This window comes from Carcharodon carcharias, chromosome 1, assembly GCF_017639515.1.
Source record: "Carcharodon carcharias isolate sCarCar2 chromosome 1, sCarCar2.pri, whole genome shotgun sequence".
NCBI classification, from domain to species: Eukaryota; Metazoa; Chordata; class Chondrichthyes; order Lamniformes; family Lamnidae; genus Carcharodon; species Carcharodon carcharias.
This window is the reverse complement of record NC_054467.1, coordinates 2,218,298-2,238,003: the sequence shown is the minus strand read 5'-3', so window position 1 is coordinate 2,238,003 and position 19,706 is coordinate 2,218,298. Positions and strand designations below refer to the sequence as shown.

Here is a 19,706-nt window from a genome sequence, read left to right as displayed (position 1 = left end):
GAGCAGGCAGATGGGGTTTCAAGCTATTGTCTCATCAAAATATAATGATAGTTGTGACTGCATTTTTAAAAGTAATTGAAGCCGATGTGAAGTTGCAGTGAGACATTTGGAAGATGTCTTTTTGTTCTTAATAATTTCTGTCTGATTTTTCATCAGAACTCATTTTCATTAAGTTAATTTTTTCAAAAAGTGGAAAATAAGGAGCTAGGAGAAAGTGGAAAATATCATTTAGTAAAATCTCTGAAAATCTCTGCAAGTGAAAATTAACCCATCAATATCTTTACAAACATGAGATTCCATATTAATTTCGGCAAACTGAATTAGTTCATCTTAAATCTAATGTTATTATTTTTATATTCTGCACAATTTTCTTGGATCTTGAAAGGAGACAATTCTGCAATAATACAATCTGAAGTAGAAAATGATCGTGAACAATGAATTAAACATGAATGTATTTTTTTTGACTACAGCTTTCAACAACAGTAAGGATTGATTTTCTCAGATTAAGTTACTCAAGAAAATAATTAATATGCCCGATGATAAACTTTATTCATAAAGCACTTGGGCCACTTCACCTTGCGTATGGAGATTGAGTAAATTAGAAGGTTACTAAACAAGGCTGTTTATGTGAATGGCTAACTGGACTAATTTGACTAACTTAATCAGGAATTAGAACAATTCCATGCACTCTAAGCAATGGAGTTTTTCAAAGTGTTGTCATTGCCACAATGTAGGGAAACAAAACAGTCAAATTTGCACACCGCAAGATCCCACAAATAGCAAAAATATCAATGAAATAGTGGCCAAGAGATCTTTTACATCCACCTAAGAGGGCACACCAAGCCCTGGTTTAATGTCTTATCCAAAGGATGACACCTCTGACAGTGCAACACTCCCTCAGTACTGCACTGGAGCATCAGCGTAGAATTTTGAGCTCAAGTCTATGGAGTGGGACTGGAACCCACAATATTCAGACTCAGAGGTAAGAGAATTATCTGTTGAGCCATAGCCGATAGGGCAGATTGAACCATTGGGTCGTCTCAACATCTATGCATTTCAAATATTGAAGCTCCACTTGATCCCAGCCTCAATAAATTTCTGGGAGGAGGGGTTCTAAATTTCCACTCCCCTTTGTGTGAAGAAGTGCTTCCTGACATCACCCCGAACAGCTTGCCTCTAATTTTAAGGTTCTGTCTCCTTGCTCAAGACTCCCTCCAACAAGAGGAAATAGTTTCTCGCTATCTACCCTATCAAAATAAATGGTGGAACCAACTTGAGGGACTGAATGACCTCCTCCATTATTTCCATAAAGAATCTCCATAATGTGTTGATTTTGTGGCTGGATTGGATTGTTGGTACTCAAGGATTGGTACTCATGGGCCTGACAGCTGGGAAATCATGGAGCACCAGCTCATGTTTACTGCCCATTAAAATGAATAGTTAAAAAGCTGCTGCCTTTCAGACTGCAATACGTCTGGCCTGCATTTTGGGGGATAGCTGCTCCTTGTTATTGACACTGATTGCGGAATTTTACCCATTGCACTGAGTATAGAGGTTGCGATGATCTAATTGATGGTGTTGAAGATGATTAGAGGATTTGATAGGGTAGATAGCGAGAAACTATTTCCTCTTGTTGGAGGGAGTCTTGAGCAAGGAGACAGAACCTTAAAATTAGAGGCAAGCTGTTCGGGGTGATGTCAGGAAGCACTTCTTCACACAAAGGGGAGTGGAAATTTAGAACCCCTCCTCCCAGAAATTTATTGAGGCTGGGATCAAGTGGAGCTTCAATATTTGAAATGCATAGATGTTTGTTGGGTATGGCCCCTCATGGACAATAACTAATTATGGATGGAAGAGTGTTAAGGTTGTGGACAGAGTTAAGATGCAGAGTAGCAGAGATCAAAATAAATGGTGGAACCAACTTGAGGGACTGAATGACCTCCTCCATTATTTCCATAAAGAATCTCCATAATGTGTTGATTTTGTGGCTGGATTGGATTGTTGGTAATCGGGCAGGTACTGCACTGGATCCTGTGGAAACTTGCTGGGAAAAGAATTTTAAATCCTTACCCTATGTCATTTTCACATTGTTTGAGCTATGCATTTGTTTGTTTCTCTAGGCATTCCAACTCCACTCCAAAGATCAACTGGATCAGCTCCTCACTCAATCTCTCAGAAACTCGCTACCTCCCAGTGGATTTGGTGCTTTCCAAAACCTTGGACCTAATGACAGAACAGAGCACAACAGTAAGTTTATAGATGCAAGCTTTGTACTCTGGAATGACCAATGATACACCTGACACCTGATGCAATTTCTGTGAAACAATGTATTAATATTCAGCTTTGATCCATTCTGAGCAAGAAGGTCCCAATCTCTGCCTGTGGAGAGTTTGTTCAGCTCAGCCAGATTGGTGACTGTTGTGGGGAGGGCACACGGATGTAGGAGGGATATGGAATAATGGGTGGTGGGGATGGTTTTTAGGGGACCAGGTTGTTGGGACTGATTCTTTATGTGGGGAGAGCAGGTTGATGGGAAAACCCATGAACCCAGATGTGTTTGTACAATGTTCACCCTCGGGCCCACTAACTAATGATCCCTCTTAGAAAGTGTGTGTGGCTGGAAAGGGTGGAGGGGCCTCAACAGGTTTAACCATTGTTCCTGTTGAATATTGTGTTTATATCAAGGACTAAAGACACAGGAATGTTTTATTGGAAGACTGGCATCAACAGAGAGGCAACACCATGAGTTAGTTTCATATGTAGGGGATGCGTACGGGACCAAAGATAAACTCTAATGGAAACCCCATTTTGATAGCAATTCACCCAGGAATAATTTTAGAAAACTGAATTGTAACTGTGACATCCCTGTTTATGAAAGGGGAGCAGGATAAAGCCAAGGCCAGTACTGGACAATCATCTTAGTCTCTGTGATGGGGAGACTTTCACAGGGGAGCCTGATGTCTTCCTGCCACCATGGCATTTAACCAGCAGCAGGAAAGTTGATGACACAGCTAACTCCAGCTGGCTAATTAAGCCACTTGAGAGTCCAGTTAAAGGCCGCATCTCACCCTGGTGGGGCTGCGGGGGTGTGGTTTTGGGGCTGCTCTGCTTTATGCGCAGTACATGGCCAACAGAGGGGCACCTGATGGAAACGGCCAGACCTGCAACAAAGGCACCTCTCATGCACCACAACACCATCCCCGCCACATGAATAGTCTGAGGGAGTGTCGCACTGTTGGAGGGTCACTACTGACGGAGCGCTGCACTGTCCAAGGGTCAGTACTGAAGGCGCAATGCACTGTCTGAGGGTCAGCACTGAAAGAACGCAGCACTATCAGAGGGGCCACCTCTAAATGGGACATTAAACCGAAGGCCTGTGTGCCCCTAAGGAGGTGTAAAAGATCCCTTGGCACTATTTCAAACCCTCAGTGTCCTGGCCAATATTTATCCCTCAATCAGCATCACTGAAAGCAGATGATCTGGTCATTATCACGTTGCAGTTTGTGGGATCTTGCTATGCACAAATTGGCTGCTGCATTTCCTACATTACAACAGTGACTACACCTCAAAAGTATTTCTTTTGCCATAGAGCACTTATAAAGCTTCCTGAGGTTGTTGGAAGGCACTAGAGAAATACAAGTTTTTCACTCCTGGAGACTCCAGGGCAGTCAGTGCTGGAGAGTTGGCAATGTGAATTCCAATCTTTGAACCGCATCTCTTACTGTCTCATTGAACATCTTGGTCCATGTTGCACACCAGCCAGCCTGTCTGAGTGGAATTGTTGTTTCACAATTCCCTCTTTTCCAGTCATCTTAATCCACATTTCTGTTGACACCTCATCATTACAATGATTACCATGATGTACAATTATATTATCATGATATACAATTATCTCAATGGGGAACAGAAGATTATCATGGGTTTTACATGTGACAATGCATCTGTTTATTGTAACACTCTGGCTACCTTGTAAGTACAATTAGGTTGTCTATATATTCTTGCTGTTTATAGTCCACCATTTGCATAATTTAGGGTGGTCTTGGCAGATTAATTGCCATGGCAATCATTGTAGGCAGCAAATACCCATTGGCCAATATACATGCTTGACACAATGCAGTAGAGTCTGAGCATTTTATGCATCAGTTTTATCAGATTTTCTGATCAGATATAGTACTGCTGCTACAAAATGGGAGTTTGGAAGGAGGACGAGTTTCTGTCCATTCCTGGCTTGTTGCTCCATTGCCAACTGAATACATCAAAATATAGCAAAAGCAAAATACCTGTAGATTTTTTTCATTGATTCACGGGATGTGGGCTTCACTGGCTGGGACAGCATTTATTGTCCACCCCTAATTGCCCTTGAGAAGGTAGTGGTGAGCTGCCTTCTTGAACTGCTGCAGTCCATGTGGTGTAGGGTCACTCACAACGCAGTTAGGGAGGGAGTTCCAGGATTTTGACCCAGCGACAGTGAAGGAATGGTGATATATTTCCAAGTCAGGATGGTGAGTAGCTTGGAGGGGAACTTCCAGGTGGTGGTGTTCCCATCTATCTGCTGCCCTTGTCCTTCTAGATGGTAGTGGTCACAGGTTTGGAAGGTGCTGTTGATGGAGCCTTGGTGAGTTCCTGCAGTTCATATTGTAGATGGTACACACTGCTGCTACTGTGCATCAGTGGTGGAGGGAGTGAATGTTTGTGAATGTGGTGCCAAATGCGGGCTGCTTTGTCCCAGATGGTGTCAAACTTGTTGAATGTTGTGGGAGCTGCACTCATCCAGGCAAGTGGGGAGTATTCCATCACACTCCTGGCTTGTGCCTTGTACATGGTGGACAGGCTTTGGGGAGTCAGGAGGTGAGTTACTGGTCCTAGGATTCCTAGCCTCTGACCTGCTCTTGTTGCCACAGTATTTATATGGCTATTCCAGTTCAGTTTCTGGTCAATGGTAACCCCCAGGATGTTGATAATGGGGGTTTCAGTGATGGTAATGCCACTGAACATCAAGGGGCGATGGTTAGATTCTCTCGTTGGGAGAATCTCGTTGGAAATCTGAAATAAAAACAAAAAATGCTGGAAAAAACAGTTCATTCATCAGTTCTGATGAAAGGTCACTTGACCTGAAACATAACTGTTTCTCTCAACAGATGCTGCCTGACCCTGCTGAGTATTTCCTGCATGTTGTTTTTATATCATACTACATTAAGCCTTGTCCTCGCTGTGCAAATCCTCCATTCATGCCACACAAGTGCCAGGCAAAGAACATCTCCAATAGAAGAGAATCTAACCATTGCTCCTTGATGTTCAATGGCATTACCATCACTGAATCCCCCACTATCAACATCCTGGGGGTTACCATTGACCAGAAACTGAACTGGATTAGCCATATAAATACTGTGGCTACAAGAGCAGATCAGAGGCCAGGAATCATGCAACAAGTAACTCACCTCCTGACTCCCCAAAGCCCGTCCTCCATGTACAAGGCACAAGTCAGGAGTGTGATGGAATGCTCCCCACTTGCCTGGATGAGTGCAGCTCCCACAACATTCAAGAAGTTTGACATCATCCAGGAAAAACCAGCCCGCTTGATTGGCACCCCATCCACAAACATTTACTCCCTCCACCACCAATGCAGTGATAGCAGTGCGTACCATCTACAAGATGCACTGCAGGAACTCACCAAGGCTCCTTAGGCTACACCTTCCAAATGCGGTACCACTACCACCTAGAAGGACAAGAGCAGCAGATAGATGGGAACACCACCACCTGGAAGATCTCCTCCTAGCCACTCACCATCCTGACTTGGAAATATATCGCTGTTCCTTCACTGTCACTGGGTCAAAATCCTGGAACTCCCTCCCTAACAGCACTGTGGGTGTACCTACACCACATGGACTGCAGCGGTTCAAGAAGGCAACTCACCACCACCTTCTCAAGGGCAATCAGGGGTGGACAATAAATGCTGGACTACCATCCCATGAATGAATTTAAAAACACACACATCAGCTGGTTCTCCAATCACCATCAAACAGGAGACTTTGTCAGGATTCAAACTGATAACCCACAGGTGAAGGAACAAATTGTTTAATGTTCAGAACCCTTTGACAGCGCTGCTTGGACTGAACATGTTGACCTCAAAATGACCTGGGTGGAATTAAATTGTTCCACAGGTTCCAGCTGTGTTTCGGTATTAACTTTAATTTAATTCTTTACTGGGTGAAGTCAATCACAGTGTCATGTGCAGTTGTTTTTCCTTCATGGCCATTCAGCATTTGAAATTAGATTGGGCCCAGAAAAGATCCCACTGAGACACTGACGCAAACACCAATATTAAAATAACCAAGCTACTGAAGTCTCAGGATGTGTTTTATTGCTTAATATTAATGATAAGCTGATGAAATAAACAGTTAGAATCCAATATGACTGTTTCACTTAATTCTCTTTCTTTTCACGCTCTGTGCTCTAGTTCTACTTTTGAACTTTAGATGTTTGGTTTTGACGAGAGAGAGAGGGAGAATCTGTGCTGTGAATGGCTGACATTCTGGGTGTTTTAGCTTCAGTGCCTGTTCCACACTGAGCGATGGGGAAGCCAAACAGGTTCCGTGGAAGTCGGAGCTGATATCTCGATTGCGCAACCACTGCCAGTGAAGCACAGCAAGATCCAAGTTCACCCAAAACACAAGTGACCCCTTTCCCAAACTACGCCCGGACAGAGATGTCTGAAAGACTTTCACACCCTCAGGACATCCCAAGGAGCTTTGTAGCCAATGAAGTGCTTTCGAAGTGTAGTCATTGTTGTAATTTCGAAAACATGGCAGCCAATTTGCACATATCAAGATCCCACAAACAACAATGTGATAATGGCCAGATAATCTGTGTTTTATTCAGTGATAGAGGGTAATCATTGGCCCCAGGACACCAGGGAGAGCTCCTCTGCTCTTCTCCAAAAGAGTGCTATCGGATCTTTAATGGTCACCTCAGAGGGCAGACCAGGCTTCAGTTTAACATCTAATCTGAAAGATGGCACCTATGACAGTGCAGCACCAACACAATCACACACCCAGAGCAGTAAAAAAAACAAATTCTGGTAGCCAGAAATGAGAATTGATCCTCTAAGATTAATTGCCTTCCCTTTTCTAAAGTTTTGGGGCATTTCAAAAGTCTTCAGTGGAATCACACCAACAACAATCAGCACTTATGTAGCACCTTTAATGTAATAAAATGCCCCAATGCTTCACAGAAGCCACATAAGGAGATATTTGGGAAGGTGATGAAAAGACCGGTCAAAGAGGTAGGTTTAAAGGGGCATCTTAAATGAGGTTTAGGGAGGGAATTCCAGAGCTTGGGGCCCGGACAGGACATGGCCGCCAATAGTAGAGCAATTAAAATTGGGGATACGTAAGAGGACAGAACTGGAAGAATGCAGAGATTTGAGGGTTGCAGAGTTGGAGGAGGGGGAGGTCATGTTGGAAAGAAAATGGGACAGAATCAGGTTCTGTTTTGGATGCCGTAGAGAACTCCAAAACCAAGGGTCCTAAACCTAATATTGTCACCAAGAAATCTGACCTCGCATTTCTCCTTTTAAGACACTGCTTGAAATCGACCTCTTTTTGACCAAGCTTTGGTCATTGGACCTAATATCTCCTTATGTGCCTGAGCGTCAAATTTTGATTGATAATCGCTCCTGTGCAGCATCTTGGGGTGCTATAGAAATAGAAATTGGTTTTGTTGTTGTTATCAAGGATATGAAGTTAAGCTAATCACACTTTAAACTTGCTTGTCACAGTGCTGCCCAGACATAGTAACTGGCTAGATCTGTCTAAGCTACATCAAATGGAAACAGGATATCACACTAATGTTTTCGGACAGTGTCAGGTGACAGGTGCAAGAAAGCTGTTTAATTCTCAGCACAGTCACGAAACATTCTGCAGTCTGTACTCTGACTTTGGTTTGGGGTTGTTTTTTTCACTGGGTTTGACATGCCTAACAGATAACTTTGGTTGGAAAAACTCAGCAGGTCTGGCAGCATCGGCGGAGAAGAAAAGAGTTGACGTTTCGAGTCCTCATGACCCTTCGACAGAACTGTCGAAGGGTCATGAGGACTCGAAACGTCAACTCTTTTCTTCTCCGCCGATGCTGCCAGACCTGCTGAGTTTTTCCAGGTAATTCTGTTTTTGTTTAGGATTTCCAGCATCCGCAGTTTTTTTGTAGATAACTTTGGTTTCCTGATTGTTCTCACTTGGAATAATCATTGCTGTTTGCGGAATGGGAGAAACTTTGAATGTGATTAACTGCCCTCACTGAGGGTTTTTTTTTGTTGAATCAGGCAGAGGTTGCCTTTGTCGATACAAAATTAGTTGTGTCCGTTCCTACAGCTCTGTGCTCCCACACAGCGGGAGATACATAGAGCTTTACTCTGTATTCTAAGCTCTCATTGTGCAAATAATTTTCAGATTTTGTGTATTGAGCAGAGAGTGGAGACTTTCACTCACCCAGACCTGACCAGGCTTTGGCCACAGGAGGCTGAGGGCCCAGGCCACCAAGTCCTTAAAAAGAACAACAAAAATAAACCAAAACAAAAACAGAATTACCTGGAAAAACTCAGCAGGTCTGGCAGCATTGGTGGAGAAGAAAAGAGTTGACGTTTCAAGTCCTCATGACCCTTCAACAGAACTGATTGAATATTAGGAAAGGGGTGAATTATGAGCTGGTTTAAGGTGTGTGTGTGTGTGTGGGGTGGGGGGTGGGGGGGAGAAGTGGCAGGGGTGTGGTTGTAGGGACAAGTAAGCAGTGATAGGAGCAGATAATCAAAAGATGTCACAGACAAAAGAACAAAGAGGTATTGAAGGTGGTGATATTATCTAAAGGAATGTGCTAATTAAGAATGGATGGCAGGGCACTCATGGTACAGCTGTAGTGGGGGGTGGGGTGGAAAGAGTAGCAGGGCATACAAGATTTTAAAATAAGGGAAATAGGTGGGAAAAGAAAAATCTATATAAATTACTGGAAAAAACAAAAGGAAGGGGGAAGAAACGGAAAGGGGGTGGGGATGGAGGAGGGAGTTCAAGATCTAAAGTTGTTGAATTCAATATTCAGTCCGGAAGGCTGTAAAGTGCCTAGTCGGAAGATGAGTTGCTGTTCCTCCAGTTTGGGTTGAGCTTCACTGGAACAATGCAGCAAGCCAAGGACAGACATGTAGGCAAGAGAGCAGGGTGGAGTGTTAAAATGGCAAGCGACAGGGAGGTTTGGGTCTTTCTTGCGGACAGACCGCAGGTGTTCTGCAAAGCGATCGCCCAGTTTACGTTTGGTCCCTCCAATGTAGAGGAGACCACATTGGGAGCAACGAATGCAGTAGACTAAGTTGGGGGAAATGCAAGTGAAATGCTGCTTCACTTGAAAGGAGTGTTTGGGCCCTTGGACAGTGAGGAGAGAGGAAGTGAAGGGGCAGGTGTTACATCTTTTACGTGGGCATGGGGAGGTGCCATAGGACGGGGTTGAGGAGTAGGGGTGATGGTGGACCAGGGTATCCCGGAGGGAACGATCCCTATGGAATGCCGCCGGGGGGGTGAAGGGAAGATGTGTTTGGTGGTGGCATCATGCTTGACTTGGCGGAAATGGCGGAGGATGATCCTTTGAATGCGGAGGCTGGTGGGGTGATAAGTGAGGACAAGGGGGACCCTATCATGTTTTTGGGAGGGAGGAGAAGGCGTGAGGGCGGATGCACGGGAGATGGGCTGGACACGGTTGAGGACCCTGTCAACGACCGTGGGTGGAAAACCTCGGTTAAGGAAGAAGGAGGACATGTCAGAGGAACTGTTTTTGAAGGTAGCATCATCAGAACAAATGCGACGGAGGCAAAGGAACTGAGAGAATGGGAGTCCTTACAGGAAGCGGGGTGTGAGGAGCTGTAGTCGAGGTAGCTGTGGGAGTCGGTAGGCTTGTAATGAATATTGGTGGACAGTCTATCACCAGAAATTGAGACAGAGAGGTCAAGGAAGGGAAGGGAAGTGTCAGAGATGGACCACGTGAAAATGATGGAGGGGTGGAGATTGGAAGCAAAATTAATGAATTTTTCCAAGTCCCGACGAGAGCATGAAGCAGCACTGAAGTAATTATCGATGTACCGGAGAAAGAGTTGTGGAAGGGGGCTGGAGTAGGACTGGAACAAGGAATGTTCCACATTCCCCATAAAGAGACAGGCATAACTGGGGCCCATGCGGGTACCCATAGCCACACCTTTTATTTGGAGGAAGTGAGAGGAGTTAAAGGAGAAATTGTTCAGTGTGAGAACAAGTTCAGCCAGACGGAGGAGAATAGTGGTGGATGGGGATTGTTCGGGCCTCTGTTCAAGGAAGAAGTTAAGGGCCCTCAGACCATCCTGGTGGGGGATGGAGGTGTAGAGGGATTGGACGTCCATGGTGAAGAGGAAGCGGTTGGGGCCAGGGAATTGGAAATTGTTGATGTGACGTAAGGTGTCAGAGGAATCACGGATGTAGGTGGGAAGGGACTGGACAAGGGGAGAGAGAAGGGAATCAAGATAACGAGAAATGAGTTCCATCGGGCAGGAACAGGCTGACACGATTGGTTTACTGGGACAGTTCTGTTTGTGGATTTTGGGTAGGAGGTAGAAGCGGGCCGTCCGAGGTTGGGCAACTATCAGGTTGGAAGCTGTGTGAGGAAGATCTCCAGAGGAGATGAGGAGAGTGAATGTCCTGGAAACAATGGCTTGATGTTCAGTGGTGGGGTCATGGTCCAGGGAGAGATAGGAGGAAGTGTCTGTGAGTTGACACAGCCTCCGTGAGGTAGAGGTCAGTGCGCCAGACAAAAATAAACCAACCCATGAATGTCAGTATGTTTGTAATTAAGTTACTTTAAAACCAAGCACAGAAAGACATGGATTTTTGCGTCTCCATTCACACTCTCCGAATGTCCCAAAACGCTTCACAGTCAATGAGATACTTTTGAAGTGTAGTCACTGCTGTAACATTGGAAATGCAGCAGCCAATTTGCACACATCCCGATCCCACAAACAGCAATGTGATTATGACCAGTTAATTTGTTTCACTAATGTTGTTTGAGTTAATATTGGCCAGTACTGTGGGATCTTTTACAGCCACCAGACAGTGCAGGACTATCAGCCTGGTTTAAATGTCCAAGTCTCAAATTGGACTGGAACCCCCCATAACCTTCTGACCCAGAGCAAGTATGCAACCCACTGAGCCCTGGAGAGCGAAAATTCAGCAGATTATGGGTTCAAATCGCAGTGCAGACACTTGATGTAATCTATACTGACACCTCCAGTGCGTGGGGCTCTGTGCTGTCAGAGATGCCATATTTCAGATGCAGTGCTAAATGGAAGTCCCATCAGACTGTCAAGGCCACTATTTCACCGGTGTCTTGATTGGCTTTGTATTTACCTCTCAACAAACATCACTAAAAAACCAGCAGCAAACTATCTCCTAAAAAAAGCCAGATTTACATTGCTGCCTTTTGTGGGATCTTTTTTGCAGAAATTGGTTGCTACATTACAATAGTGATTATATGTTAAAAGGTACTTCATTGGCTCTGGAGTGTCCCAAAGCTGTGAAAGCATTATCTAATCTTTCTTTATACCAACACCCTACAATGGCTAAAATGATGCATTGTTCATTAGACAAAAGGGATTGGGCAGAATTTGATCAGATGTAGGAAGTCTCCAATCAAACCTCGCATCAAAAGTGACCTTTGTTTTGGAGTCAAATAAACATAGATTGCTTTGTGATTAGGGAGTGAATACTCTATACTAATATCAGTGTTGATACCATCAGATGTCACTGCAGTTTCTTAAGATTACAATCGCTGGCTTGTTCTTGAGAGTTGATGGATTCTGCACTGGAATCCAGTAGATGCTTCACACAACCACATACTTCCTGTGGGTAATGGAGTTAATTCTGCTCAATAGCTAAGTTCATTGCCATTAAATGAGAGATCAGGTCTTTGTACGATTAGCGACAATTTCAAAATTCGCAGACGACATGAAACTGGGAAATGTAGTAAACAACCTGGGGGATGGTAACAAACTTCAGGACATAGATAAAGGCAAAAAACTGCGGATGCTGGAAATCCAAAACAAAAATAAAAATACCTGGAAAGACTCAGCAGGTCTGACAGCATCTGCGGAGAGGAACACAGTTAACATTTCGAGTCCATATGACTCTTCAACAGAACTAAGGAAAAATAGAAAAGAGGCAAAATATAAGCTGGTTTAAGGAGGGGTGGTGGGATAAGTAGAGCTGGATAGAGAGCCAGTGGTAGATGGAGATTGCCAAAAGATGTCATAGACAAAAGGACAAAGAGGTGTTGAAGGTGGTGATATTATCTAAGGAATGTGCTAATTAAGGGTAGAAAGCAAGGACAAGCAAGGTACAGATAGCTATAGTTGGGGTGGGGTGGGGTGAAGAAATCGAAAAAGGCTAAAAGGTAGAGATAACACAATGGATGGAAATACATTTAAAAATAATGGAAATAGGTGGGAAAAGAAAAATCTATATAAATTATTGGAAAAAAGAGGGGGGGATCGGAAAGGGATGGAGGAGAGAGTTCATGATCTAAAATTGTTGAACTCAATATTAAATCCAGAAGGCTGTAAAGTGCCTAGTCGGAAGATGAGGTGCTGTTCCTCCATTTTGCGTTGACCTTCACTGGAACAATGCAGCAGGCCAAGGACGGACATGTGGGCATGAGAGCAGGGTGGAGTGTTGAAATGGCAAATGACAGGGAGCTCTGGGTAATGTTTGCGGACAGACCAAAGGTGTTCTGCAAAGCAGTCACCCAGTATGCGTTTGGTCTCTCCAATGTAGAGGAGACCAAACTAACCCCACTGCCCCACTCTCTCCCCATAGCCCTGTATCAATCCCTAAACTAATCCCACTGCCCCACTCTCTCCCCATAACCCTGTATCAATCCCCAAACTAATCCTTCTGCCCCGCTCTCTCCCATATCTTTCTGTCTTTTGGTGCTTCTAATCTTTATCCTTTATTTCCTTAAAAGATGTTATGGTCCCTGACTCACTCAGTCTGCCATATTCCAGAAACTCACTGTGTAAAGATATTTCTCTGAACTTCAATCTTTATTTTAACTGAGGGTATACCTCACCACTGGCTCCCAACCATAAGACACAATCTTCCTGTTCACTCTATTGAAACGCTACAGGATTTGTTAACTCTCCCCTTAGGCTTCTCTGCTCCAGTGCGAATAATTACATTATTGCAGGTTTGGCCAAGGCTCGGTGGGGCATTATAATTAATTAGCTGCTGTTTTACAGACCTGAGTAAGTTAGTTGCTGCGCTTTCTCAAAGGTCTCCTGGTGGCAATGGGAAAAACGGATCAAATCTGCAGCCACAGAGACAGCACAGATAGAAATCATCTGGAGAGATCAGCCATCAGAGAATCGTAGAATGGTTACAGCAGCGAAGGAAACCATTTGGCCTATTGCGCCCATGTTGGTTCTCTGCGACAGCTACTCCCACTTGTTTTGTCCACATTGCATGCTGAATCTTTTTTCTTCGCAAACTGAACCAGAGATTTATACAGGTTCACTATCACATCCTGGCTTTTGTATTCAATGTCAGAAATAACCCTGATTTCAATAGAGCTGGAAATCAGGCAGAGTGAGACAACTGGGAAGTAGCGATTGGGGTATAAATTGAGGAATGTAAATCAGGGGCTTAGAAACTGGGCTCTAAATTGGCAGGGGGAGAGCAGGTGTAAAGTGAGGGTGAAATTGGGGAGCTTAAATCACTGAGCTGTAAATTGAAGGGGGTGCTAAATTTGGGGTTTAAATCTTGGGGTTTAAATGGATGGGGTGTAAATCAGGGGTTAGAAATCGAGGGTTTAATTTGGGGGTTTAAATAGGGCGGTTTAAATAGGGAGGTGTAACTTGGGATGTAAATCGTGAAAGAGTTTGAATGGGCCCCATATACGGAAGTACAAAAGCAAATTGCTGCAGATGCTGGAAATCTGAAATCAAAACAAAAAATGTTGGAAATACTCAGCAGGTCAGGCAACATCTGTGGAGAGAGAAACCGAGTTAATGGGCTAGATTTTACGTACCCCCTGCCAGGTGTGTTTTCGGTAGGGGTGCACATGAAATAGGGTGGGTGCCAACCCCAGCAGCTTCCTGCCCACCCCTGAGCACCCCCATAAAACAGGAGGGTGAGCGGGTGCCAGAATCAGCAGCTGCCATAATTAACCAAGTAATCACAAGTCAATTAGGCTTGTTATCAAGCCAGTGGACTCTGATTATATGCTGCCCACGCCATAACATGTTTGGTGTGGGCAGCTGGGCAGGAGCAGGCGGTCCAACTTCTTCAAAGGTCAGGAAGGAAGTGGGGGTGCGGAGGGGGTCACTCTTCAGGAGCTGCCCTTTGCTGATTATGGGACGGCTCCCCTAAGGTCAAACCCATCCCCCCCCCTTCTTTCCTACTTGCTCCCTCCCTTAAACACACCCTTCCCATCAACCCTGCCCCCCCCTCCTCCCTGACCTAGCTAAACTCTCCCTGCCCAATACCCTGGACTTACCTGCTCTAGGGATCCATGAGCCTTGATCATCATCTTCTCCAGCAGTTCTGGCAGCTGCCACTGACACAGTCTTGGAGCTGCCGGGACTGATGGAGCTGCCAGTCAATCGGATTGACCAACAATGCCAGAGGATGGGACTTCCTCCCCAGTGAGGGGAGGTCCTCAGTTAGCTGCCTTGCAGCACATTATGGAGCCAACCCAGCCCCCCACTGACTTAGCTTCGGGGTGGGGTAGGTGGGGTAATGTGGGTGTAGGTGGGTGGGTGGAGGGGGGGTGGTGTGGTGGAGGGGGTGGGTGGAGGGGTGTGGGTGGGTGGGGTGCACCCTACCCATATTATTCAGCCCAACATTTCAACTTGATGATCCTTCACCAGAACTGGACAATGTTAGAGACTGAACAGGTTTTAAGCAAAGCTTAGGAAGATGGTGGAATAAGAAGATAAGGAAGTCTGTGACAGGATTGAAGCCATAAGAGATTAAATGACAAAAGAATTTGTGGTGCCAAAGGGTGTGGTAATGGAACAAGAAAAGAAAAAAATGATATGTCTAGAGGCAGTGTGAGTGACAGAATGATGAACAACTGCTGACCAAAAGTATAAAGAAGATATTTTGTTTTCTTTATTCTTTCATGAACTGAGTGGCTTGCTAGCACTGGTCTGGCCTACGTGTGACTGCAGACCCACAGCAGTGTGGTTGACTCTTAACTGTGCCTCTGAAATGTTCGGTTCAAGGGCAGCAAATGCTGCAAGAGTAAAAACAGTTCTGCGTTTGGTCTCCCCAGTGCAGAGAAGACCACATTGTGAGCAGCAAATGCAGAATAGCAAATTGAAAGAAGGACAAGTAAATCACAGTCCAGACACAGGAACATATTGTCGGACACTCGTGGATCTTATTGAAATAGCCGGCTGAGAACTGACAGCCGTGAGATTAATCCGAGAATACACCAACACTGAGGAGATGGGATTGGGCAGGACATGTATCGAATGCTAACAATATCTGAAATAAGGGACTTTGTCGGGATTTTCACAATTTATGCAGGATGTGTTTTGCTTTTTGATCCTTGGAAAGTGCAAATACTCAAGAGTTCTGTCACTTGCTGAGAACCAAAGAATAATGGTAATGTGAAAGGGGTAGATAGGCCCAGAGTCAGGTAGTCAGCTGCTTCTGCTGCTGGCCTAGCAACATTAGAGGCAGTGAGTTCAAATCTCACCACATGGACCTTGTGAAAATTAATTCAATAAATTAATAAATTGTGGGTTTGCACCAGAACGGGGAAGTTAGTTAAACAAGGTAATGTCTGACAGGTTGCTTCAAAAGCAAAACTCTTGATGAATCGTCCTCAGGAAAGGCAGAGCCTGAAACAATTACAAGGTAAATACTGAATGAAAATTGCTACTCAAACAGTCCACACCACAAAAGTGTCATTTTCTAATGTGTACCTGTACCAAAGAGCCTCAGTCACTAGAGGCACATACCAGAATCTGGAATATTCTGTTTGTGATTGATGAGTTGATGTTCTGTTGGTGTGGGGAAAGAGATGAGAGGGTGGTACATAGGATAGGGGGGATCACTTTCTCAGCACACCTCACCATATAAATACAGCACCAGCCACCGGCCTGCAAATTTTCTGCTCCTACTGCAATTAAACACAATTCTGTTTAACTAAACTCTCAGGCGTCAAACATAGACCTAGTACTGAGTGAGGGCTGCACTGTCAGAGGGTCACTACTGAGGGAGCGCTGCACTGTCAGAGGCTCAGTACTGGGAGTGCTGCACTTTGGGAGGGTCGGTACTGAGGGAGCCCTGCACTGTCGGAGGGTCAGTACTGAGGGAATGCCGCGCTGTTGGAGGCTCGGTACTGAGGGAGTGCCATATTGTCAGAGGGTCAATACTGAGGGAGCGCCGCACTGTTGGAGGTTCAGTACTGAGGGAATGCCGCGCTGTTGGAGGCTCTGTACTGAGGGAATGCCGCGCTGTTGAAGGCTCTGTACTGAGGGAATGTAGCGCTGTCGGAGGCTCGGTACTAAGGGAGTGCCGCACTGTAGGAGAGGCAGTACTGAGAGAGAGCTGCACTAACAGAGGTCACATTTTTCAGTGAGATTGTACACCGAGGTCCTGTCTGCCCTCTCAGGTTGATGTAAAAATAACTATGTAAATAGACCAGGGGAATACCCCCCAGTGTCCTGGGACTGAGGACATCCTTTAGATAATATCACCACCGTCAACACCCCTTTGTCTTTTTGTCTGTGACGTCTTTGGCAATCTCTTCTTGGCCTCCACCTATCCAGCTGTACCTGTCCCACCCAGCCCCCTTTACCAGCTTATATTTCATCTAATTTCTACATGTCTTAGTTCTGATAAAGAGTCATACGGACTCGAAACATCAACTGTATCCCTCTCCACAGATGCTGTCAGACCTGCTGAGTTTTTCCAGGTATTTTTGTTTACGTCCTGGGGCTGATATTTATCCCTCAATCAACATCACCAGAACAGATTTTCTGGTCATTATCACATTGCTGTTTGTGGTAATTTACCTTGTGCAAATTAGCTGCTGCATTTCCTACATCACAACAGTAACAATGCTTCAAAACGTATTGAAATAAAAACAAAATACTGTGGGTGCTGGAGATCTGAAATAAAAACAATGTGCAAGAAAAGTTCAGCTAGCCAGGCAGCATCTGTGGAGAGAGAAATAGAGTTAACGTTTTGAGTCCAATATGACTCTTCATTGGAAAATGGAAGAAGCTCTGAAGAAGAGTCATACGGACTCAGAATATTAACTCTGTTTGTGTCTCCATGGATGGTGCCAGACTGGCTGAGTTTTTCCAACACTTTCTGTTTTTAAAAAGTGCTTGATTGACTGTGAAGCACGTTGGGACACCCTGTGTTTGTTAAAGGTGCTATATAAATGTATAGCTTGCTTTCTTCACATTGTACAGTCCTCCAGCCAGCTCTCCTGAGTAGTTGCCACAACGGTTGCTCTTTTGGTGAGATCTTGTTGTGTTTGGCACCTCCTTGGTATATTTAGCGGCTGCCTTCCCGTACACACACATTGGGCAAGATTTTCCCTTCATTGGGCGGGCCCAGGAGCAGCCGCAAGACGGACCGCCATCCTGATCGAGCTCCAACAACAATTTCACACCACTGGCCAATTAACAGCCAGCCAATGTGCAATGTGTGCTGAGAGCCTCAGCACGGCTGGGGAGGGGGTGGGAGGAGCACGTGCTGAGGTTTGTGCATGCACGGGGGGGGGCGCACTCACTGAAAGCTCCCCGAAGGCACAGAGCTGCCTCAGGGAGCTGGAGAATTTTACAATGAAAAATGAAGATTTTAAAAATAAGGGAAACATGTCCCCAAGTGTGACTCATAAGAACATAAGAAAGAGGAATAGGATTAGACCATTCGGTCCCTCAAGCCTGCTCTGACATTCAATAAGATCATGGCCGATCATCTTGTGTTTCAAATTCCACATTCCCATCTACCCCCGATAACCTTTGATTCCCTTGTCTAACAAGAATCTATTTACCTCTGCCTTAAAAATATTCAATGACCCCGCCTTCACCACCTTCTGAGGCAGACAGTTCCAAAGTCACACAATCCTTTAGAGAAAAAAATTCTCCTCATCTCTGTCCTAAAAGGGTGATCCCTAATTTTAAAACAGTGCCCCCTAGTTCTGGACTCTCCCACAAGAGGAAACATCCTTTCCACATCCACCTTGTCAAGAGTGTTCAGGATCTTGTATACTTCAATCAAATCACCCCTCACTCTTCTAAACTCCAGTGGAAACAAGCCCAGCCTGTCCAACCTTTCCTCATAAGACAACCCACTCATTCCAGGTAACAATCTAGTAAACCTCCTCTGAACCGTCTCTGATGCATTTACATCCTTCCTTAAGTAAGGAGACCAAAGCTGCACACAGTATTTGAGATGCAGTGTCACCAATGCCCTGTATAACATCCTTTTATGTTCAATCCCTCTCGTCATAGAGGATAGCAATCCATTAGCCTTCTTAATTACTTGCTATACCTGCATATGAACTTTTTGTGACTTGTACTAGAACACCTAGATCCCTCTGCACCTCAGAATTCTGCAGCCATTCTCCACTTAAGTAAAACTCTGCTTTTTTGTTCTTCTTGCCAAAATGAACAACTTCACATTTTCCCACATTAAACTCCATTTGCCAGATCTTTGCCCACTCACTCAACCTATCCATATCCATCTGCAACCTCCTCATGTCCTCTATACGACATACTTTCCTACCTATCTTTGTGTCACCTGCAAATTTAGCTACCATCTTCACTCCCCTCATCTAAGTCATTGATATAAATTGCAAAAAGTTGAGGCTCCAGCACAGACCACATGAACAGGGGCATATTAGAAAAGATGTTTAAAAATGTTTTTTAAAATTACTGTTGGAAACCTCATCTCGCCCGTGGATGAGGATTCCTAAAAAATGCAAAGGCCGCTTGGCCTATTCGCACACCCACCAACCATAGGGTTGGACGGGCAGCGAAAAATACAAATCAATTGCTAGTTTAATGGCCTAATAGGCCTCTTCATTGTTGGTGGGCGTGTTGCTGACTCTCGCGTGTGCCCACTGTCAGCGCCCATTATTTAACTCCCGATCGGGCTGGGTGCGTGCCCACCCACGGGATGCAAAATCCTGCCCATTTAAACCATTACTCAGGTTACCAATCGGAGTGGGGGCGTGTCCCTAAACACAATCCCATCTTGTTCTTTCACAAATTGGGAAGCCCAGCACTGCGTTTGGAGGCCCTGACACTGACACTGAGCCAGAGAAACTCGTTTGTTGTAGCAAAGGTTATATCATTGGGAGCTTGTGATGAGCTTTCCCAGGAGAGTCCATTCCTCTCATGCCTGTCATGGTCATGCCTGAACCCTGAGTGCAGTGACTCAGGAATTCTTACTAACATGTTACCTAAACCAAGGAAAACATTTAGCTCATTGATAGTGCTCAGTACCTTTGGGTTTATCGCAGCCCTGGGCCAGCAAGTATGAGCCAATCTTCTGGGAGTGTGTCAGTATCTGGTGGGGAGGGAAGTTGGTGCTGCCAGGAGATGTGAGATGTGCAAAAGTTCCTGTTTTGGGGGAAAGATTGGAGTGTCAGTGTTTTTGCGATTGGAGTGAATACATTCG

General features: G+C 45.0%; 1 protein-coding gene across 6 annotated transcripts in view; it reads left to right on the top strand.

Moving 5' to 3' along the window:
* Nucleotides 1-19,706, top strand: part of LOC121284387 (B-cell scaffold protein with ankyrin repeats-like) — a 252,263-nt gene that overhangs the window by 55,610 nt on the left and 176,947 nt on the right. For all 6 annotated transcript variants that reach the window (XM_041199838.1, XM_041199859.1, XM_041199831.1 and 3 more), the window contains one exon: nt 2,121-2,247. In XM_041199838.1, the coding sequence (XP_041055772.1) occupies nt 2,121-2,247 (127 nt within the window). The remainder of the gene's footprint in view (nt 1-2,120; nt 2,248-19,706) is intronic.